This window comes from Thunnus maccoyii, chromosome 11, assembly GCF_910596095.1.
Source record: "Thunnus maccoyii chromosome 11, fThuMac1.1, whole genome shotgun sequence".
Taxonomy (NCBI): domain Eukaryota; kingdom Metazoa; phylum Chordata; class Actinopteri; order Scombriformes; family Scombridae; genus Thunnus; species Thunnus maccoyii.
This window is the reverse complement of record NC_056543.1, coordinates 12,449,453-12,473,392: the sequence shown is the minus strand read 5'-3', so window position 1 is coordinate 12,473,392 and position 23,940 is coordinate 12,449,453. Positions and strand designations below refer to the sequence as shown.

The 23,940-nt window shown below is 40.1% G+C and overlaps 1 protein-coding gene across 1 annotated transcript; it reads right to left on the bottom strand.

Annotated features, from left to right (window-relative positions):
• Window positions 1-1,004: 1,004 nt before the first annotated feature.
• agpat3 (1-acylglycerol-3-phosphate O-acyltransferase 3) lies at window positions 1,005-21,621 on the bottom strand. Its single transcript, XM_042426685.1, has 11 exons — window positions 21,516-21,621; window positions 21,344-21,434; window positions 10,254-10,311; window positions 9,818-10,048; window positions 8,955-9,124; window positions 8,658-8,819; window positions 6,601-6,754; window positions 6,398-6,500; window positions 4,850-4,925; window positions 4,317-4,515; window positions 1,005-4,131 (listed from the first exon to the last, which is right to left on the bottom strand). Exons 4-11 carry the CDS (start codon window positions 9,993-9,995, stop codon window positions 4,040-4,042), a joined length of 1,134 nt encoding a protein of 377 aa, XP_042282619.1. The 5' UTR covers window positions 9,996-10,048; window positions 10,254-10,311; window positions 21,344-21,434; window positions 21,516-21,621; the 3' UTR covers window positions 1,005-4,039.
• Between the last annotated feature and the right edge of the window lie 2,319 nt (window positions 21,622-23,940).

Sequence of the window (23,940 nt, the reverse complement as noted above, 5' to 3'; positions counted from 1 at the left end):
GTGTAGCGTTAACAAAAGCAAGAATCACACTCTTTAAGCTTCCTCAGAAAGCCTTTTTATTCAGATTCAAATTCAGAGTTAATGCCACAGCTGTCGCATTGCCTGTAAAAGAGTCCCTGAGTCAGAATTAACTCGATTCAGTGACTGTGCAATAATGCACATCATGCAAAAAGTAATCGGCTACAGTAAGAAACCATGATTAATTACAAAGTTTGAAAAATGCTTTGTAAGCATCATCTGTGACTACAGCCTTCTGTTAGTGGCTTTAATTACAAGGTAGGCATCACCGAAAGTATTTACAGCTCCAACCCTGAAAGGTGAGATAGTGTTGAGAGTAACTTTTATGATAACTTAGTCATCTGCACCCAGGAGGCCATAAAAGTTTAAATCTTCCGCTGTAGCTTTTCCATCGGTTGTTGGTGTCAGTGATATATTTGGTTGTAGCCTGATTGCATGGCCTGTCATTCAAAAGAGCTATTGCAAAAGAACAGAGGAGCGTCTTTGCCATTTCTAAAAGTGACTTTCATACTCAGAATTTACATTATGTACATGTTTATACAGTCTCAACATCTTAGCCACACTTACTGCGTGACTACGTATCCAAAATGTCCTGAGGACATCTGATGGGAAATTGGTTTAGGTCATTCAAAGGGTCTATTGCAAAAGAACCGCTAAGTACATCTCTACAATTTCTAAAAGTAAATGACATTCTTTTCATTTATTTTATGTACATATTTTCATTTAACACAGTCTCTACATACTGTCACACGTATGTGACTTTATACTCTATCTCAATGGAAGATTGGTGGATGTGTCATGATTAATGAGGGAAGATGGGTGTCAGTGTGCCTCTGTGAAAATGGCTGAGCTGATGGAAGGAGAAAAGATGGAGGAAAAACACTTTTTTTGTGTGTGGGTTCAGCTATCTCTGCCCCTGGTTTTATCTGAACCGCTGTCTGCACAGAGAAAGTCACACAAATCCAAATAAGTCAAAAGAGTAAGAGTTGATTTGTGATTAAATTCTTTAATATTCTTAAGTGTTGTAATTGAAGAAAACATAAAAATAGCCCTAGAAAACAAAAGCTGGCGCAAGAGGTGCAACTAACTGATTTATCTTCGAGATTTAAAAAAAGTCATGTAGTCGTGTCGATTTTGTTATTTGTTTCCATTCAAGATCTCAGAAAAAAAAACAACCACAAGTTATATTTCTTTACTGAATAAAAACATCCAGTGTAAAAAGGTTTTTCCAATGTCTCAGCATCCTTTCTGCTTTCAAATATTTTTCTTTTTACTGAATGACAGGATGAGCTGGACTGCATTATCTGATGCAGTATGTTGGGATTAAAAGGAAAAACAGAGCAAGCTAAAGCTTTTCACAAATATTTGAGGTAACGCAACTCAAAGGATCTTCTTGTAAAAAACTGGTTACAAACAGAGCTCTTTCAACTCTAAACACAAGAGCAGAATTTATTCATTTTCATCTTTCTTTAATTCTTCGTGTTAAAATTGTAGAACAAGCTGCCCGAACGACTAATCCCAGGAGCTTGCTTTCCATACTGGAGGACATTTTTTCAATTTTCACTTCTTCACTACCACAGGGGCTCAGTTAGCTTCTACATTTTCACACAAAAATTAAGCAGCACTGTCTATTAAGGCTTGCATGAGATTTGTCTGGGTAGAAATAACGCTACAGAAGGAGGAAGTACACAATATATCACTGTTGAGGAGTGATGATCCCAAAAATTGAACCAACAAAACAAAAATTTATGATTAATACTACATGTGGCACGGGAATGGGGGAAGGAGGGGGAGGGGGGGCAGGACACAAAATATCCCCTCCATGTCTTGCTACCATTGTTTGCAATTTAGACCAGGAAATGTAGCTCGTCATGTTGGAGAAACCCACTCATGTACTGCAGCAGCCAACGCTTTAATTTGAGTTAAAAAAAAAACCAAAAAAAAAAACAACCAACTCTGGGACGACCCGATTCTAAAACAGTGAAATGTATGAAACTGCGAGTGCACCGACAGTGGCTAGTTTCTGCTGCTGCCGTGCCGACATACAGCAGTAACAGCAAACACAGCTGCTCAGCACGTGGTGTGAAAACAGCTGCTTTTAACTAATGACAATGTTCACAGTTAACGAACCAACCGCTTCCTAGTTTACCACTTTAAAGGTTAAAAATAGTTTTCATGATTCACTTTGGTGATCAAACCAAATGAACATGCACTGCTGAAACTTGAAGAAGAGGATGAATATTTAAACATAACAGAGGTAAAGAGGCGGGTGCCGTTTTAAAGGGGTGGCGGATAAGCAATCCCTTGCCTGAGCAAGCTTGATTTAAGGCAAAGGTTAAAACATCACTACTACAGTCTATATCTGTACAGCAAAATCATATGCTAACAGCTGTGAGGCTACATGAAGACAGTTGGTGACCTTTTTTGGGTATCTGGGTCTGCTGCCGTTTAATGGCAGCAGCAGAACAGTCACATCAATCATAACAGGCTGCGCTGCACTTCAACTGTCACGACTGGCGTCCGAGGGTGTGGTGGGTTGAACCGCTTTAATATTTGGACTGGGATTGCTGGTTGCTTTTGGGGAGTGGGGGGGGGGGGGGGGGTGAGAGATGGTCCGTTTATGTCTTAAAAATGAATCATACTACACATGCAAATTCCTATTTGTGTGAAAGCGAGTGGAAATAGGAATACACACAGGAAAAAATCAACTGAAATGTGTCAGAATGAATCCGTAGGTGTCTGTGCTGCAGGCTACAAATGAGACCTGTAACAGATGGCAGGTGTCCTTTAATAAGGACAGTTTTCACATTCAGCGCCCTTATTGTAGTTTAACAGACACCAGCCTCTCCAAACCGGGATGTTAAAAGGTCAGTTCACTAAAATAACATGTTTTTCTAACTTTGTGTGATCTAGCCATGGAGACAGTGTGAGATTTACTTTTACATATCCGCCTCTTACCTCACTACCATGAAGGTGAGTGAAATTTCATTGGTGGTGCTCAAATTAGTTAAAAAATAAGTTTTAAAAACTCAACTTAATTGTATCTTTCCAGAAATAATCTGGGGACTACTTGGACAATCCACTAGTGTTCACACGGACACCTTTCACAATTTTTTGATAAAACTATTGATGTTCCACTGATTGTTTCTGGAAAAACAAGCTTCTGTTGAGTTTTTAAAATGTTATTTTACACTGATTTCAGCACCATGAACAAAATTATATTCAGATCCATTGTAATGGGGTTGAGGTTTAGTGATACAGACGCTAGGCAAACAAAAACTAACTATCTGCATGGCTAACAACCTAGACGTTAAGTGGTCATTTTTTTTGTGATTTAAATGAACTGATCCTTTAAGATGAAGGAAACCAGGCTGGGCCTCAAGGCACCGGTTCCCATTACAAGTCCCACTTAGTGAAAAAAAAAAAAAAGGGGGAAGGAGATGTCAGCTGCAGAAACACACTGCCCCTGGATGGAGGTTAAGATTAAAAAAAAAGATCAGATACAGATCAGCTTGTGTTCTGTAATCAAAAACAGTGAGCGGGTCACCACTCCCTGGTTGGCTGATGACTGTGACAGGAAGTGGAGGTCGGTAGTGCAAAGCAGGAAATGGGCTAGTTTGCTGTAAAGGACAAGTTGACTGGCTGTCCATGTGACCTCAGATGGGTTAGGAGCTTAACCTTGGGTGTTACCAAGATTTAACGGGGACAGCGGGTCGCTAGCTGGATTAAGAAAGATGCGGGGGAATACAGTACAGTACTGCATCTCCCCCTCCTTGTGTTCTGTGTTACACCAGAGAGCTTGAACCCCAGACCTTCCATGCTCTCTCTCTCTCTCTCTCTCTCTCTCTCTCTCTCACTCTAGTGCCATTAGTATTTCTAACTCTGGTCTCTATTATGTTTTCACAGCTGGGTCTCCTCCCCGCCTACCAACTGACTCAACAGGAGGAGAATGGAGTTGGGTAGGGGTGAGACGCCGCAGGCGACCGAACAGAGACGGCCGTACACGGAGGGGTGACACACTTTAGTTTTGTTTCTTGGCCTCCTGGTTGCCGTAACTGGAGCCTGTTTTCTTTACCTCGGTGACCCCTATGAGGCGACGGATAGCTATGGAGGCTGCAGAGAGAACAAAAGAGAAAAGAAAGAGTGGAGTGAATGAGGGCGGCAATTTGAATGTTAAATAAGTAACACTGCATGAGCTTTGATTTCATTTCTCATTTTTCCAACTGTCTTCTGGCCAATTCTCAACAGAAGGAAGATTTCATTTTTGAGAGCCGGCGGGTGGGCCGAGGTTTACCTACCTATGATGAGGAAGATGGTAAAGCCAATGATGAGGAGGGGGGAGCCACTGACGGCCACTCCACAAGCAAATTTGATAAGGGGAGAAAGCAGCAGGGTGGCCCAAAACATGAAGTTGAGCAGTGTCCACGGCCGACGAGGTGGGATTATTGTGGGCCCGGGGAATTTGCCGTCCTTGTTGTAGATTTCCTGTAAGGCATCCTGAGCAGGACATGAAGAAAAGTTGTTTTGCACTTTATTGATATTGATATCAACTGACACCAATACTCAAGAGATGCATTTGGGCTCATTAAGAAAATTTGCACTTACATACAATAAAGGATCCAATATGGTCAAAAACATATGTGGATACTTTCTACACAGGAGTTAAATGTAAGGCAACATTTTGTACTTTGTGTCTTTATAAAATAATTGTTTTTGTCTTTAGTAAAAACATCTTGCATACAAGCTGTTTGTGTAGAGTGACAATCTCATGTTTTTATGAATTTCTGTGGTGGATCCTGTTTACATTTTCATCACTTGTGCCCAGTTTTACCTTGTCCTGGTAGAGCTTGTGCAGCCAGGCCGCACACTCTTGCTCATCATCTGGTATTTCCTCCACAGGGAACCGCCTGGGTGGGAAAAAAAAAAAAAGAGTAAAAATAAAATTATAAAAAGGAAGGAATTGATTTGTTATTGTTTTTAAACACAGAAAGGTGCACAGTCACACAGACATAAACTGGGCACAGGATTTAAGATTATTGAAAGATAGTCTTGAAAAGCCAGACATTTGCAAATATTGAACAACATCTAAGTAAATACACCAGGACAACCCGCTGGATAACAGGCTGTCGGTAACAACATCTGGAATTCAGTGAGACCACAAATTCAGGAACAAAGGCTGCTCCATAAAAAAATAGATACAGAAAAAAGATAGAAAAGAACCTAAATGTACATGTATGTGGATAGAAGTGAGTAACAAGGACTGTAATCTCTACAGAGCGCTTAAGGCAAGTGAACTACATATGAGTCAGGTGACCTTCAGGTGAGCAGTGGCTCTGCACTCAAACCTGAGGAACTGCATTATAAAATAACTCACTGCACACCACAATATTTTACAATTTGCTTGTCATTTTTTTTTCTCTCTTGTCAATCATCCAAACACTGTATGATTTTATCTGCCATTTGTCAAAACTAACTGACCCAGACTGGAACCCACTCAGTCATAAATACTTGTCTTGATCAGTCGTGATGCCCAAATCAAAACTGCAATCGGCCCATCAATCATACTGTGTGTCACTGCCTTTGAAGGACGTAGCATATTCAGCACAGCAAGCTGAATATATGACAAATAAACCCAAAACAACTACTGATAAATAAATATACAATAAATAAAAACACACACTACTGATACACACTACAACCTGAGGCACTTCATCATCATCTCTAAGGCTCTGTGTCTTATTTGAGTGAACACAAATTGATCTTTGCGTTGTCAGCAGGTTAAAGGCGAGTGTGCAACAGCAGATGTTTCATGTTAATATTTTTTATCACATGTGGCCTCCTGTAGCAGTTTCTGTCCACCAGAGGGGACCGCATCACCTAAAATTCCACTCTGCTCTATAAATCATCTATTTTTGTGCTGTGGTTTTAGCCTACTGGTAGATTACACTGACTCCAGTATACTGAGTCATGTTACTATAAAATTGCTAAATATTCCGCATTATTTTTAACCATGTTTTATTTGAGTAAAATACTGTTTTTGTTTTGTTCAACTGTGCTGTAACAGACAAAAGACATCTTTTTCCCCAGCTATTTTGAGCGGGAGTCATCCCAGCCTGTCTCCTGGCCAGCTCTTCACCCAATTGGAGCGCCCTGGCCACCAGCGTTATTGTTCTGAAACCATGAACATGCTGGGAAACTAGCCAGCATTTAGAGCGCTCTCACTATCTCTTTCATTGTCATGGGACAAAAATGCAATTAGCACGAGGCCCACAGATTTGAAATACATTCATCGGTTTCCACTTAATGAAACTCGATACACCTGGCAGTGTAATGCATCGCGTTATAATAACTGACAATGGCTGGTGTCAGTGGCGCTCACCTTACGCTCAGGTCAGCTTTGTATTGCTTGCCGTTGACGATGCCCAGGAGGGTGGGGGTTTGGTTGTCTTTGAAGTTGAGAGTCACATCGTAAACTGCAGACACTGTAAAGAGGAATGACGATTTAGAGCAAAAGTTATGTTTGTTTTGAGCATGATAAACTTCGTGTGTGTGTATGCATATATGTATGTATATATACAGCACCTGTGCCCTTTAGACACTGCAGTGTGGTGGTGAATCCTTTGGTTCGGGGGAGTAGGTGATACTTGAGCTTGGGCAGGCCTTTGCTCTCTGCAACCTGCATACTGATCTGGTGCTTCGTCTCTGTAAAGCGGGTGCCCTCGCAGTACAGCAGGAACTGTGAAGGGAGAAGAGCTGTATTAATACACATATGCACACAACCAATAATAATAATAAAAAAAGAATCCCATATACTTGAGGTGACCTCCTTTCTCTTGTCCTAACCACTACCCTACTTCTGCTTGGTTGAATTACAGATCAAGTTCACCTCAATGTAACAAAAAGAAATAACTTTTATCTCAGTGGTTTTTAAAGTAGGCGAGTGGATGACATCTCTACCGAGGAGTGTTTAGTTTGTTCATCTTAACCCATAAAAACCTTCGTCATTAGCGGTGGCCTGACCCTAAGTTAAGGGGTAATTAGATAAACTTCTGATCAGCCTAATCTCAGCAGGCAAACCCAGTTGAGTCACTGTGGAGATTTGCGACACTAAGTGCTTTACACCTTCAGTGAAGGTCTACGATAAACAGTCGGACCTGCTGCCATGATTTGTTGGAGAAATACACAAAAGGTGTCTATTACAGTGAGACCTGCTGTCACCAGGTAAGATTGGATGCTATGAATGTAAACCACTTATTTATTTAAAACAGAAGAAGAAGGTGTTTTGCATCTCAAAGCACAGTGAAAACCTCCTCAGACTGTTTATACACCGTGGAGAGATTTAAGTTCAGTTCACGAGTTTCCACAGAACAAAATAAACACATACCCTCCTGTTGTGAGATTTTAAATACAGCTGGTGCTCTCTGAGAACTTGATTTGTATTTCACTGCCAAGATAAATCGACATAAAAGAAACTGGGTCAAAGGGCGGTATCTTGGATTTCCTCATCGTGGAAGGTAAGAGTATTTTTCCTTTAAAAAAGACATCATCTTTTAAGTGTTTCCATTAAATGTTTAAAAGGTAATTCTGGTTTATTTCAACTTGGATCTTATTTTTGTAGTTTTGGACATTGTTTCTAATAATAACGCTGTTCACCAAGTTGACTGCAGAGATCTTGGAACACGATATAAGAAAAAACAAAGGCCAACAGTAAAATCATTACCCTTATTGTAAACATCCATCACAGCTTACAGACAGATGTTCTGGTTGACTTTTGACCTACAGTGCTTGCTAGGGTTGTGCTTACACACAGTTTTCCTGTGCAATGAGTAATTTATATAGGCATAACAGGTACATTCACTTTTGGTTTTACCTCCAAATAAAGTGGTCTGATTGTCCGACTCCTTGTTTGTTGTCTGGTACGTGTTTCGAGATCTCAGCAATTTACGTAAGGCTCTTTTATACAGAGATCCCACATTATAGCCGTAAAGAAGATCCGTGGTTAAGCCGCCTTTGCTTATTTACACTGAACCAAACAAAGCCGGCATAATGCCGCCTCCATGTGTGCTTTTATATAGCATGGCAGCATTCAGGATTCAGACGTGTGACGTGTAACACAACAGCGTCAGCTCCCTGTCCCGCGGTGCCAGCTGCCCCTTTTACACAGACATCGATCGGGCTCTGTGACTACCTCCGTAGCCGGCGTATTGGCGGAGCAACTCTGCCCCCCTACTCCATGTTCGTACCTTTTATACAGAACAGCGTGGCGGAATAAAGGCGTAGCATTCCCACCTTGAACAGGCTGTGTAAAAGGGGCTAGGGGTAAAATGTTTTCGTGACTAATAAAAGTGATGTCATGAACAGGAATAGTCCTTTAAATAAGCCATCCACATTGTGCCTTTAGAATCCCAAATGTAAAACAGTCATAGCTACACTACTCAGGTCACTATATGTCTGTTTCCAGATATTTCACAATCTCGATTGCACAACTTGCCTAAGGTTAACTAAAAATATTTTAGACAGCATTTACAAAGCTGGTTAGGTAGGAGTATGAAAATCTAGTCAAACAGCTAAGCCTTTACACTGACACACACATACATGCCAGAGGACAGACAAGCACAGTATTTCTGGCGTGTACCTACCCACATATATTCAGGATAGTCTTTGAGCCTGTTCAATCCTTTGAAGACAGTATTTCGGTCCTCCTCCCACTTTCTTTTGCAGAAGACTATCTCTAAGAAGTACCAGGTCCAGCCAATCAGAGGAACCTTCAGTAGCTCATGTTTGGCTAGCACCTTTGAACTCTAGAGGGGGACAAGAGGTGTACGGTGTTAACGATGAAGCTCGAAAGACCGAGATCTGATGTCGACGAGCATTAATTCAAAGACATACAGAGGTGGGTTTCAGCATATTGAATCATATTTTGATAATTAACTGACCCCTAAGACGCCATATCTTTCACACATGGTCCAGCCACAGAGGAAGTCAATCTCGAAATTGTGGTTGAGGATGACGATGACATGCTCTTTGCCAAACTTGTCCACCGTAGCTTGGTCGGTGTATAGGGTGCAGTCTGTGCTTGACCACCACTCCAGCAGCATCACCAGCTCTGCCCGGAGACAAAAGTGCATTACGTGCATTAGGAAGGAACTGACAACACTTCATCACTTACAATACCTAAAATAATAACTGCATTTTCATCTATATACAGGTTTGTTTCTCAGTTTTGCTAATTAATCTAACAGTAATTCATGGTATAATCACTCTACCAAAGCTTTTATATTTGCTGATGTAACAACTGGTGACAAGCCTACAGTGATGCCCAGTGTTTGGTAGCTGGCCAAGAAAACATTAGACAGAAACAGTCACATCAATGCGTCAGATGTGTAAGAGTTTTTGGGTCCGGGGGGGACATGTTTTAAAGATTAAATTATTAGATTTAGGATGATGGGAAGGCTGGCCAAAAAGCTGCATGAATCAATTTCCTTAGCACACAGCTCACATATCCACTTAGCCATTAGATGTGGCTGAAAGTGTGTTTTTGTCAAATTATTTTTATATAAGCAATTTATCAAATGATAACGTGTAACATGGTATGCATCACTTAACACACAGAGTGTGATCAGCAAACTGCAGCTAACTTGAAGCTTTGACGTCATGCTAATCTTGCTCTGTATCTGCTGAATGTGTTAGTTGCCCAGGCCAAGTGTGATGACACACTACTTGTTGCCTTTTCTTGTTCACTTATTTTGAAATATTCTACTTGGTATGTGCAATAAAGAAAAAAATATCTTCTACTCACGACTCCAGAGGGAATAAGAGAGCCGGCAGTTGATTCTGCGGTAGAGCTGCTTGTTGATCGGCCAGAGGATGCATGTGAGGAGCTGGATGAAGTTTATGATGAGGCCGCTCACCACGAACACAAAGCCCATCAGCAATTGCAGGATGAACAGGCTCTTCAGGTAGCCCAGCAGAGCCATGGCCGAGGAGCCTGGAGAGCTGAGTAGGCTCCTCTCTATACACTACGACCAACCTGAAAGAGAGAGCAGGAACAGATGAAGCGGTGCGAATGCAAAATGTGGAAAGGGATCAAACGAGCATGAGGTGGGAGACAAAAATAACAAGAGGGCCGGGTGACATACATGAGACTGATGGAACAGTGTAGACACGTAAATGTGTGTCTGTTACAGTCTGCAAATATGATTTCAGAAATTCAAAAAGACGACACGGTTTCTTACCACGGTGGGATCCTTTTACAAGCCGCGTTTACACGGTCCTTCAGCCAGTACTACAGACCTGAAAAAGACAAGAGAAGAGTTTAAAAAGAGGAAGCAGTGGCAGAGGTGACATGAAACATAAAAGGCTACAGCACAGTGTCATTACAGTAGACTTTTATAAATGCACTGTGCATGTTTCATCAAACAGGTTGAATTGTGTTTGCTTTTTTTTTTTTTTTATGCCTGTCCTGATTTTGACCTCACAGGCACAGCGGCTCTGTGTTTAGCACCCCTGTGGGCTTGTTGCAATGGCTATAATTAATGACTCTCCACTCAAAGTTTTATATTTTACACAGAACCAAAAATTTCACTGGAAAAGATTCTTTCAGTCAGATATATTTAATATTTTAAAATGCAGAGCACAAAAAAGTGAAGCATAGTTTAGTTTCAGGGTGTACACTCCACAGTGCCAACAAGAATAAAACACAAGGCTCAGAAAAATTAATTTCACTTATATTTTTTTTACTGAATCGTTCACATGGATGTCGTAGTCCACATGCTCGATATCAGGACCTATCTGTGCATGTTTGAATTTTTCACTATTTACTAAATTAACCAGAGAAAATACTCGAATTATTAAATTATCATTAAAAAAAAGAAAAAAAGTTGCAGCTGTAGCCCTCTTGCATTGCATGCCACTGGTGACGCCGCCCTCTACGACACCCCTGTTGCCAGTGTGGCCTTTAATGGTCCTTTAAATGCCCCTTGGTGAGGATATGAATGTTTATCCGACTACTGGGACTGACACTTGTCCAGGGTGTTTCCATATTTGTGCAAAACATGCTGGGATAGGCTCCACCGCTCCTTAATGCTGTTCAAATACCTGACAGTTAACTACACTTGACTTTTACTATCAGCCGGTGCCCATCAGAAGGACCACGGGCCGCCCTGCCTCTAATGGACTGTTCCCACATCTGCACCAAAGCCCATTAAAGTGTAGGTCAAGCCAGTTTAAAGATGTTCTGGGTCACTTCTAATCTGACCCGCAAGGACTTGCTCTTTCGCGGATCTGTGTGGCGATCTGTAGACACACAGTCAACTGCTTTCCTTTTGATTATAAACTTAATCTCTTTTTTTTTCTTCGTGTTCCTGCAGGAAGTGACAACATCAACTGTCATCAGAGTATAGACAGTATCTGAACGTCATGATTACTCATCTGTTTTTTTGGGAACAAGGCAGTTTTACATGATCATTTGTAATATGTCAAAATGTATTTAATTTCAATGTCTTCCTCAAAGTTTCAATTAGAATTTGCTCTTAACGTACATGAGATTAAACCAAGTCTTTGTTCATGAAACTGGTGTCTTCTTAAACAAAATAAATATTAAATAAATTAAGAAAATAAGGAACCAGTCTGCGATTGCTAACTGTGAATTTTCATTCACCACAACAAACACTTTAAAAGCGATGCATCAGCACTGCTCTCAAGTTCAAATAATTGTGGAAACCAAAACTGTGTTTGCTTCAATTATTAAACAACGAACTGTGCAGCGGCATCAACATACATACACCTACATATCTCTTCTGCATTCACTGCTACAACTGAGCCGGCGAAATGGCCAAAGAGACCATCTGCTACTTGCATTTTGAGAAACAATGTATGGGACACAGCCTGCGTGCTAGAAAACAAGACAGAGACAGAAACATTGTGTGCCTGCGTGTCAAAATGACATAACAGTCTTCAGCAGCAGACAATGTCTTGTTCACATACCGTACGTTTCTTGTTTCTTCAAATAGGACTGTGTCACATAATTCATTTTGACAAGTACAACTGCTGAGTAAAACAAAACAAAACAACAAAAACCCCCTAAATGTGCAGACTAAGAGCAGATACCCAGTTGACGCCCTCCTGGTGGTTGTCGAATAACCCACGTGGATGAAAGTGAGTGTAATCTGATCACAGTCAAAAACACAGTAACCTGAGGTGCTTCATCTATCCTGACAAATGATGAAGCAGCTCTTTTCAAGCAATCAGAATATATTTACAGCCATTTTTCCAATTCAAATCCGTATCATATTCCTAGAAGTACAATCTCTGGTACAGGCAAACCAATCCTAACAACCTTTAATTACATAAAAACAAATAGTTGACACAAAGCTGCTCCGTTGTGGGTAAACCACACCACTAAAGTCTTATCCTGCGTAATCAGCCCCTCTCAAACACTGCAACCACAATACACAGAATAACAAAGTGGCCTCGGTGTGAAGGAAATGAAATCTTACATGCACATCCACAGTACTTCAGCTCAGTCTCTTGGCCCAAATGAACAGAAATGTTTCTAGATCTCTGGAGTTAGGACACACAGGAGTGTTGAAATACTGTCACGTGAGCATGTGTCATGTCTCGCCTGATGGTTCTGATTATAAGTCCAACCATAGAGAGCGGCCTCTGCATTCAATGCAGATATGACCTTTGATCTGAATGAGGGAGAGCGACTGCGGGAGCTTAAGTTACACTATTTCACATTTCACTTGTGGCTACTGTAACAGGTTTTGGAAGGGTTGCAATGTCGACAGGGAGTGCATGTAAAATATTGAGTACATGTGGTAAAAGTAGGTAAATGTGTTAAAGGTTTTGAAAAGAAGGATTTGTAGTGAGGACATTTCTCAATCGGCTCCTAAAAGTTACTCAACCTGATATTATTTGTAATCTGAATTTGTCAATAATAACACTGCTTATCAGTAAATTGACTCCAGTAAAGTAGTACAGTAAAGTGTTACACATTTACCTCGGGACTATTGGTGAATCAAGACAAATTAAAACTCATCTGAGTCCGGTGTACAGTCGCTAAAACCATTCACAACTTCTAACAGGCTCATTCGTGTTTTTTTGTTTCCTACTGGTAAATGTTAGTCATTAAAGGCCATAAAACATGCATGCTATGTTAAAGTTTAAAAAGTTACTCATCAATATTTTAGTGCCTACTGTGTATTATAGTGGAAGGATTATCCAGCAATGCACATATAAATTTACATAAATGTTACATGTGTGATTTTATACTGTAGGCTACAGTTTCACTCTCGTGTTTGATTGGTTTTGGTTTATCGTGTGTGACAGCACAAACTAGCTGTTATACTGTTTAATTCTGTTGATTGGTATTTTTGTTTGCATTTGTTCAATATGTGAAATTCATTTGGTACTTGGTGCTTTGATGAGTGTTTTTGTGCTAAACTTTGTGACTTATTTTTGTTTTTTCCTTTCCAATAAGCCCCTGGTTTCAATTCAGGACAGCAGACTTGACACTTGCTACAGCAAAAACTTTCTTCAGTCTACAGAACCAATCACAATGTTTGTTTACAATTCCTTCCAGGTAGAAAACCCCTGCATCACGTACGGCGCGGAGCAAACAGGGGCGACATGAAATGGAACAACTGAGATATACTCTCAACTAAAGAGAAAATGGTTAAGTCTTGTTGTGTACGGGGGGGTCGCCAGGTAACGAGAAAGAGTGGAGAAGTGTTCGGGTTTTTCAGTGTGTGTGTGTGTGTGTGTGAGTGTAACTCCTCCCATGGTCTCAGAGTTCAAACCACTCAGTAAAGAGTCCATTTTGTTTTCCCCACAACCCCAAATCAGTTCAATTCAATCCAGTTTCACAAAGAAAGACAACGCAAAAGTTTTACTGCACAGTACATAAATAAGCACAGCAGAAACGTCAGATAGGTCGGACCACCGTGTTTAACTATATATCTGTAAATGTTACAGTTACGGCTGAAAATGACAACAAAAATAAACAAGTTTGCCGATGTCACATATCTCCACAATTCAAATCAACCGCCAGTTGTCTACCTGGAGGTGACTGCGGTTGTTGGGGCGACGTCGCGATAATTCGGTTTATGTTGTTTGGCCACAAGCAGACAATGGAGAAGTTTCATGCCAACATGTGCTGTGGCAACAAGCTGTGATTGTGTGTCACAGGCTCAGGCAGATGGATTTCCAAACTTGTCATGACCTTTGTTCTTATCTTCCTCCTGACACTCCCTCTTTTCTACTCCTGTCTTTGTACACTCATGAAGTCATACAAACTCTAAAAAGACCCAACAAATTTTCACTGAAATTGAAACGGAGGCCTTGATTAACAATGTGAAATACAACTATGTAGGAGCACTCAACACATTTGCTTACAGAATTGGTGTTAAGTGGCCAGCCAAGGTCGTTGGAAAATATGTTAGTCCAACCAAGTTCATACATTTGTTCCCTCATCTTCACAAGTTCATTATAATATTTATCTTTTATTATTTATGTTTACTTTAATGGAGATTAAGATCTGTTTGTATAACAATGTGATGTTTTACATTAATTAAAGTCTATTGTTCGCATTTTGTACCAACATACAGTTTATAAGAAAAACTACACAAATCTAAGCAACTGGTGAAACTGAAAAGGTTCTGCAAGTGCTAAAGAAAGTATTGTGAATGAATCCTGAGCTAACTGTGTGAGGGGTAAGAGGTAAGAATGTTAAAGTTTAACTTCCCTTTACACGGCAGCTGAACCCCACATGCATCTTAACCATACTAAGATCCGAGAGCCTGACAATACTGTATTTTTGGACTGATGATACATAAATATACATAAAATAAACATATTATAAGGATCACTTAAATCTGGTTATCAAATGGTTACTGGTGTATGTACTGAAAAATTAAACCTGTCAGCACTCTCTGGTGGAATATTTATGGGCGACACTGTTTCTAATTATCTCAAAATCTTTAATATTTCTGTACCACAGTAGGATAGGGCGATGACTTCTATTTTCATATCACCCAACTGAGGTTACTGAAGATTGCCGATCAGCAATCTAATTGCCAGGGGCAGTAGAAGTAAGAGGGGGTGGGAGGAGTTACGTCACAGCACGAGCCTGTGTGTCTGTGCTTGGTGCGACAATATCACAGCATCATGTTCCATATTATTATCTGATCTTTAATATCACAATCCAAATCATATCCGGCACATTAACTACTCTTATGGAGCACAGAGCAAAGTTTTGGTGAGCAGGCACATGGAGAACGGAGATGCGGTGGAGCAGATGGAAAGGAGTCGGCAGACTCATGCTGGTGCTGATTAACGGGGCTCAGCGGGCGGACACGCCGCTCCACCAGAAACATCTCTAAATGCATAGTAGGACGCAGATTACAGAGCTTATTTTTTTATAAAATTTTAGCTAGGAAAAGGCAATCGTCTATCATCCCGTAAACTGTCAAAATACAATCCGATCACCAATTGGCACAAGCCTATACCACAGTTTTCTTTTTACTCATCAGTTGCTGTAGGTGGCGATACTGACTTATCTCCGATAACGAATATCAGCTGATAACATCAGCTGTACATCTGTACTATGGTTGTGTTAGATGGGAGTGCTATAAGAAAAAAAGGTATTTATTCAACTTTCACCTTTTTCTACACAATAAAAGTTGCCCACTGTAACAACATATACCAACATCCAAATGACCATGCCAAAGTAAATCTTTCTCTATATCCGAGGACAATAATAGATAAATAGAACTAAATCTGTGTTGCTCAGCCCAGCGTTAATTGATTGGATAAGTGTTCCATTTCAGCGATTTGGGTTATTAGTTCAGTATTAAGAGTTGGCATTAAAACCCATTTTGGTCAAGATGTTCACACTTGACCCTCTCTCCAGACCCGATCAGAATCTCAGCAATATTGAACCGACGACATGACTTCAATCACATCATCACCCGCCGACAAATCAACCTTTTCCTGCGGTGTGGTGGTTTTACCAAATTTCAGGTGTTCTCTTGTAAAGACCATCAACACATTTACTTCTGTTGAGGTTACAACAGGCTCATATTAAAAGGTACAGGAGAAAAATACACTTTGTTTGTCACAAAACAAGTCTAGAAAAACAAATATTGGGTTTGACTGAACAGACCCAGGGAGCATGGGCCCACCTGTGACCCCTCTCAACCTGGAAGACAGATTAGAGCCACTGACTGGGTTAAAGCTGCTTAAGGCCGGACAGCTGCTTCTGCTCTGCATCACCTGAATACAGCTTCTCTGCCAACAAATAACCATTACTTGCTGAGAGGCTCCGATATGAGAAAAGACTGTTGACTTGTTAAAAATGAAAAGCCACAAGCTTAATACTTGAAAACTTAAACCACATCTTGACAGGTAAAGCAATTTTGCCTTAATTTGGTTTGCAAAAGTCTACACTTCACTGGGTGCTATGCATCTCTTGTGCATGTTCTAATAAATCTGGTAGGACCCATCCTCGCCTGCTGTGGACATAAGTATTCAACCCCTTTTAATAGTATGAACCTAAAATCATCACTATCGCAGCCAAGTGATTTTAGAAGTCACATAATTAGTGGAATGGGGATCACCTGTGTGTTGCCAAGGGGTTTCGTTTTATCATATAATAAATAGGGCCCGACCGATTACTGAATTTTTGGGGGCGATGCCGACATTAGGGAGTAAAAAAATTCTGCCAATAATCTTATATATACATATAAACACATGTTTTTTGCAATGATCCCTCTAATGCGACACTTGTGACAAAGTTATGTGATGGAGGCATGATATTTTACAGTTTAACAATAAACCTTATTGTATAAAATGACATCAGTGCACTGAAACACTAAACTTCACTGGGGATTTAATAATTATGAATAATTACAAACATATGTGCATATATATTACATTTTAATTAAGAAAAAGGATCAAATATACATCAAATGCTGCCTATATAACTTAAAAAATAAAAAATATATATCGGCGCATATCAGACAACTTATACAGCGATACAGATATATCTACGAAAGGCCAACATCTGCTGCTAATATCGGCTGACTGATCGGGCTCCAATAATAAATACATCTGTATCTCGAAGGTGCAACTGTTGGTGGGCAAGTTTCTGTGCAAAACCGACACCTTATTTGGCTTACAGGTCTACGTTCCACTTACCACTGTGAATGGTTGAGAAGTGCTATGCTGACTTATATCTCTTTAACAAGTTCTGATAAATCTGGTAGGATCCATTCAACCCTACTATGGCCAGAGGCCAAACCACCTATCCCAGCTTTAACTTACCAGTAGACGTAGTAGGCCATTGCCATGACCACCAACGCCCCACAAATCCCAGTGAAGATCATCACAGCGCTCTGGTTCAGCATTTTGGCTCTCGGTTTTTCACCAATTCAAAGCCAGAATAAAAACATAAAGAGAGGGCCTGCAGAGAGCAGTGGACAGTCACAGGTATGCCTGCTTCATAGACATGATAATCCCGCAGAAGGTAAGAGAGAGATTATGATGATGACATCAAGAACAACTCCTATAGGAGGAACTGCCTAATCAGCGCAAGTGCAGCGCAAGTCCTGTCACCAGAAAAATTACCAAAACGGATGGATCTCCAAAGAGAGAAAGCACAAAAACAAACACCAAAAACGTCTAATGGCCACTGTGGACTCTCAGTAGAGTTTACTAATGAATACTAAGAAGACGGGAAGATGTCTCACTTCTGAAAGGAGGGAGGCACACATGTACCATAAGCAGCGTCTTACATGCATTCCCATCCACTAATCCATTGGATCAGATTAGTCCTGATTAGCAGGCTATGGGCACCCTGGATATGTCACATTTCATTACCATTAACAAAGAAGAAGGCTGGGCTCTCCTCGAACCAGGGTGGAGTTAGCAGAACGGCATCTGTTACACTAAAGGAACCAATCGTTATGTAGAAATTCTTGCCTCACCTTGCCATTGGCCAACTGTTACTATCATCCTGCATTAAACAACCTCTTCATGTGTGTTGCCAAGTTGTGCTTTGTTTCTATCTGGTCAAGTGTAAATAACCCAAAGCCTTGAAATCAGATATGTCCATCCTCCCTTCACCCTAGCTCTCTCTGTGCTCTTAACAGAGCCTCGAGTCTTAGCAGCACCCCGGGTACTGAAAATTATTTACAACAGACTGTGCTGGCTCAGCCACACAAAGATGGCAACAGGGCTGGTGGGCAAGCCAACAAAAGCCTTTCGCGTCTTCCACAGAGCTAAAGTCAAATGTGGTTCAGACAGGGAAGCAGGAAGAGGCAGAAATAAACTGTCAAGTGTTTACTGAAGCAAATAGGTCAAAGGTTAAAGTACAGTCCTGAGGCCTTGCCATTGGGTCTTAAAGCCAAATATAAATGGAGATTAAAATACATTGTGATGGCAGGACAATGAAGGTCATTCATGTTTCAAAGCATGAAGAGCTCTCGATCCTGCACGTAGGACCACAGTACATGTTTTATTGTGCAATGCCAAACACTCAGTCACACCGTGCTTTCTTAGGCCATACAAGATATTTAAAACACCACTTGCTACCACTACAGCCAAAAGTTACTCTGACTGGTTACTTTAACAATCATTTTCAATGAATGCCATAACAAAAACTAAATTAAAAAACATTCATATATGGATTGGAGTTTTTTTGTCATTTTGATACCACTAAAGTTCATTTTCAGTTGGCATATTTGAAACATGCATGTTCAAGGCAGGTAAATCAACACTGCATTCAATTATTTTGATTATAGAAACACACATATACAGTAGGCCAGGGAGACAAAACTGTCAGAGAGGATGAAGACAGGAGACATTGAACATGCACCTGCCCAGGTATAATTAAAGTTTTGGCAATATTTCAGATTTTACAGTTTACAAGATAAACCAAAACTTGATGTCTTTTTGAACAATTTCATGGCAAAATTATGAAATCCCCTGAAAAAAAAAAAAAAAAATCAGCAAACAACTGATCCTACTAACATGTACTGTCACTGTAGCCATCTACTGTTAACCAAAAGTATTAAAACATACAAAAAGATCTTTGCCTTTTGGGTGATGCATTACTTGAGTGTAAGCGTAGTTTATTCCGCTCATACATGTAAACATGATATCGAGTCCATAAGCACGCCTGTTGATAGCCTGTCTGACACAAAGCTACTCTTCAGAGATCAAAACTGCAGTTGCAAAGTTGTTTCAAATTTAAATTTTAACAACATGATTTGATAATGAGGAAATCTTGAAAAGAATACTCATTGCACACACATAAGGGCTGGCTAACGTAAAATGGTCTTGCATCACTCAGAGACAGTTACACACCCTTTCAAAACCGGGTGTAGCCATAACAAGAAGTGATGACTGATAGGACTCAAGGATACATAAGGTACACTTTACCACAGTCAGCAAAATAATGTGAATAATGGCAGGAGGAGGAGGAGGAGGAGTTGTTAATGGATTAAAATTGCTTGTTTGCTTGAGTAAGAACACTCTGAGTAACTTTGCGGTTCACCAGAGTGTCATAAAAATAAGCAAGAGGTTAATAAAACCCTATATTGCGACAAAAGCATGGGATTACAGTCCAAGATGACACTGCTCAGATAAAGGCTTATCTACATATGCATGTCTCAAAGTCCTATAGGGCAATACTTTGACTTGAATAGCTGATAAAGGAGTTCAATAGGTTACAGTGTGCAAACAGACCTAGATTTGAGAGTCCAAAAGTGTCCCTCAGACCTTTTACTACTGTGGACTGCAAAGGCATTATAAAAATTAGACTGACTTTGCCTATCCTTAAAAGAAACTATGTCAGTGAATTGGGTAGATATAAAGTAAATAAAAGAGTTGATAACCTCTTGTTGGCCAGACAGATTTCTTACCAGACTGTGTTTTCAGTGGTTTTTTCTATTTACTGTACTTCATAGACATAATTAGAGCTTGCTACACGTTTTATCTAATTAACAGAGAATGGGCCATTAGGACTCCCTGTGGTCCGCCGGATGAAAATAGGATTACCACCAGGGCTGGAAAAAAACGAGACAATTCTCTCAACACATTATGAAAAAAAATGCAATTTTGATAACTGGCTATTTGTCATTTGTAAGCTAACAGACAATGATACACACAAACCTTCAATATTAACTAGTAATTTATAACTATAAACATTAATCACAGGTATTGCCCGGTACTAAAGCAGTATACTTCTTCCCCTCAATGTCTGTTGCATGTAGCAGACACACCAAACAAAGAGAAGATACCAATGAGCCAATATACATATTTCCATTTAATACTCATTATTGCTCTGTCCTTAAAGCTAAATGCTGTATCAGTGGTATAGCCATACAAGGCTGTATTAGTCTAACTACGTGGGCAGTGTTACGAGAGCACAGCACAAAGCATGAAGTCACAGCATTGTTATAATCGCTAGTAAATGTAAAAAACACCGCTTATCACAAAACAATGCTCGCAAAAGCTGCCAGGAATCATCACGGTAACTCTACTTGCCTGTCACGTAGTGGCAGTCTCCGTGGATGAAATTATGGTCTCAAGCTTAAAGTTAGCACTGGGTTACAGAGCTGCAGACCTCAATGAACTCCAGTAACCTTATCGCTGTCTGTGTGGCACGACATCGTTATACGCAGGTCAAGTCGGAGCCAACTGCAGCGCGTTTTAATTGAACCCGGTGATACTTGGCTATCTACGCTGTCATGCCACACTGTATGCCACTTCAGTGTCCACCCGGCGGAGTCCTGCAGCTCCATGGCCTCTAAATAAAACTGCACAAGTGGACTATTTGCATCAGTGCGGCAAGGCTAGCGTAAAACATCTATAACCAACTGTCTTTTGACGCACATGTGGCCGGGGATGTTAGCTAGCTGCCCGGTGAACTCAAAAGTTGCAAGCATACATTATTCTACATCTACACTTGAGAAAAGAAAATGAACCGAGGCGCCCTACTGTTGATATAAGATAAGACAAATGAGTTGAAGCTAGCTGACACAAGCGTGAACCTGACGTTTAACTCAACCAAGCCAGCACAAGGAGGACAGGATTGGGGCTGCTAACGGCACACGTTAGCATGCTAAGTTAGCAAAATTCAGAGTAGTTAGGTTAATAATAACATTTAAGGATGAGTAAGAGGTCGGCTAGTTGGTTTGCTCACCTGCCAATTAGTGCTACTTCTCACATACACACATTATCTGCAAATAATCACCTTGGTAACGTTGTGCTATGCTAGTTAGCTTGGCTAACGTTAGCGGACAGTGTCAGTAGCACTTACCTGCAAATGATTCTCTCTGCTGCTTTCTGGCCTGATGAGGTTGGGGGAAAAAACAACCCTGTCACGGAGCCCCTCTTAGTTCGTCAGTGTCCTGAAACGCAAAGAAAATAACATGACCTTGAGGTAATGCGATTTGCAGGAGCAGCTATTGTTTGGTCGGTTAAAGCCCCACATTTCCTCGGAGCTCATCTGAAGGTGGCAGGTCCTACATCCGGCGGTCCGGCCCCTCATTCATTCTGACAGACAGAGATGAACTACAGTCTGTCCAAACCACAGCAGCTCCACAGACACCCACACAAGTACTGTCACTACACAGTACAAGTATATTTACTGAAAACTGCATAATTCCCAATTACTTACTTATTACTTATTCCCCGTTACAATAGACTATATTCAGCTCAAACTGCAGGCTGTTAACTGACTTATTGTGAGTTTCTCCTATATTCATATTTTCTAATGGAAAGAACTTGGATCTCTAGTGTTCAAAATATATACAGAACAAATTGCATGTTATCCACATACACATGCATTACATTTCACTTACTGCTGTATATCTGAACAGGCTGTATATACTGTACATAACCACCTACTATATGTATATCAGTAACATGTCACTTTTTTTTAACCATTTAATATTTTTTCCAGCACTCCTCACTTCTTTGTACTGTTTGTATCCTGTTTACAGTTCACAGAAACAGTTTTACCCGTATATAGTGGGTCGTGTGCCCGAACACAAATACATTATTCGGCAAAGCACAAATAGTAGGGTTTTTTTAATGAATATTTGTTTCAAACAAATATTTTAAAAATTATTTGTTTTCAGGAAGAAAAATAAAACCCAAGTCAAATAACAGCGTGCAGGTCGGTTACATCGCTATCTCAGTCTCTGTCCACTGCTCTGCTCTTACATCTATCAGCAGGTCTCAACAAGGGGAGTCACATCCATCTGCTACATGACGCACATTTTCTAGTTCACATTCACATCACTCCCAGGGTTGGGGGTGTTCCCCAGAGATAAAGCTGAGCTACTGACACACGCAAAGTACTCACAAGGGACTCTCCATACCCTGTTGTTCTCCTTCTCCTTTCCACAAAGTTACATGCTGCAATGAGGCGATGAGTAAAGTTTTATCTCAGTAGTCAGCGCAGCCGTCTATGATCTGGGAGATTCCAGAGACCCCGTGTGAGGACCTCCTTCGTAAGGTAGTTTATTCATGAACACTTATTGTAACACTTTAATTTTCTAAATTTAAAAGCATAATAAAAAAAAAACAGGAAAATTAAGGCTCTTTCCACTTTTATTTGACTACAAATACAAATAAGTTTGCTGTCTCAACAAATACAGATACAAATACAAATACTGGGCCCTCTCCACATCCTTAGTATATAGTCATCCCTTGTTTATATTTCTGAAGATTGTTGTGTTGTTATTTTGTGTGAGTACATTGAGAGCCACTAAGTCAAATTCCTTGTATGTGTACTTGGCCAATAAAGATGATTCTGATATTGTGTATACTGTGTTTGTCTGTCCTGCACTGTGTATGTAAATAGATGTATAGATTTTATTTATTAATAACTCAAATGTATATTTATATTCATATTAATATTGGTATTTATACTTCTATTTATATTCTGGTTTTTTGCACATAGTCCACCCCCACAGCACAGATTCTTAGTAAATTACTGTCCCTCTCTTTCTTACTCTGTTATGTTTGTGTTTATTGTTTGATGTTCATGCTTTTTGCACTTTCTGTTGACCTCTGGACCACATTGAATTCCTTGTACTTGCCACTTGGCGAATAAATCTGATTCTGATTCTTCTAAAAGAAAACCCATTTCGTGGATAGTTTTTGTTTTATTTGAAACATAAAAGCCTATATTTGATATTGATTGATTGGTTGTTCTCTCCATTTAGGCAGATTTTGTCCTGTTGTGCTAAAATGTTGCAAATTAACTTTTTCTGAAATGCACTTATTTGACACCCAATGTCTGTTTGTTTGTTTTTTTAAATTCATACGTGAAATGGTGCCAGTGGTGGAAGAAGTATTCATATCCTATACTTAAGTAATAGTACCACTACAGCACGTAAAACTCCATTAAAGTCCTGCATGAAAAATCCTAACTAAGTAAAAGTACATAAGTATTAGCAGCAAAATGTTAAGTATTTAAGTGAAAGTACTCGTTTGGTCCCTCTGACTGATATATTATTATATATGACATCATTAGGAGCTAGTTTGAACTACTTTATACACAGTTAGCTTTAGTCCAGTGGTTCCCAACCTGGGGGTCAGGCCCCTTAAAAGGACCAACAGATAAATCTGAGGGGTCATGAGATGATTAATGGGAGAGGAAAGAAGAAAAAATAAAGTTCAGATACACAAATCTGTTTTCAGCTTTTGGACTTTTTCTCTGATCTTTGATTTTTGGTGAAATATTGGATCATTTGAACATTTATTGAAACTAGAAATGCATTTCCTGCGGAAAACATGAGTGCTCAGGTTGCTTGAGCTTCAAAGAAATCTTGGTATGATGCCTTCTGAAATAGTGTTGGTGCTTAAATGTTTAATTTTATTAGCCATGTACCCAAGAGCTCCCCC

Bases quoted from the DNA above. Each gene is read 5' to 3' on its own strand.
- agpat3 (XM_042426685.1), bottom strand. From the start codon at position 9,995: ATGGCTCTGCTGGGCTACCTGAAGAGCCTGTTCATCCTGCAATTGCTG. The intron at 9,125-9,817 runs GTGAGTAGAAGA...GTCTCCGGGCAG, and splicing joins CTCTTATTCCCTCTGGAGTC to AGCTGGTGATGCTGCTGGAG. The intron at 4,132-4,316 runs GTAGGTAAACCT...TTCTCTCTGCAG, and splicing joins TACCATCTTCCTCATCATAG to CCTCCATAGCTATCCGTCGC.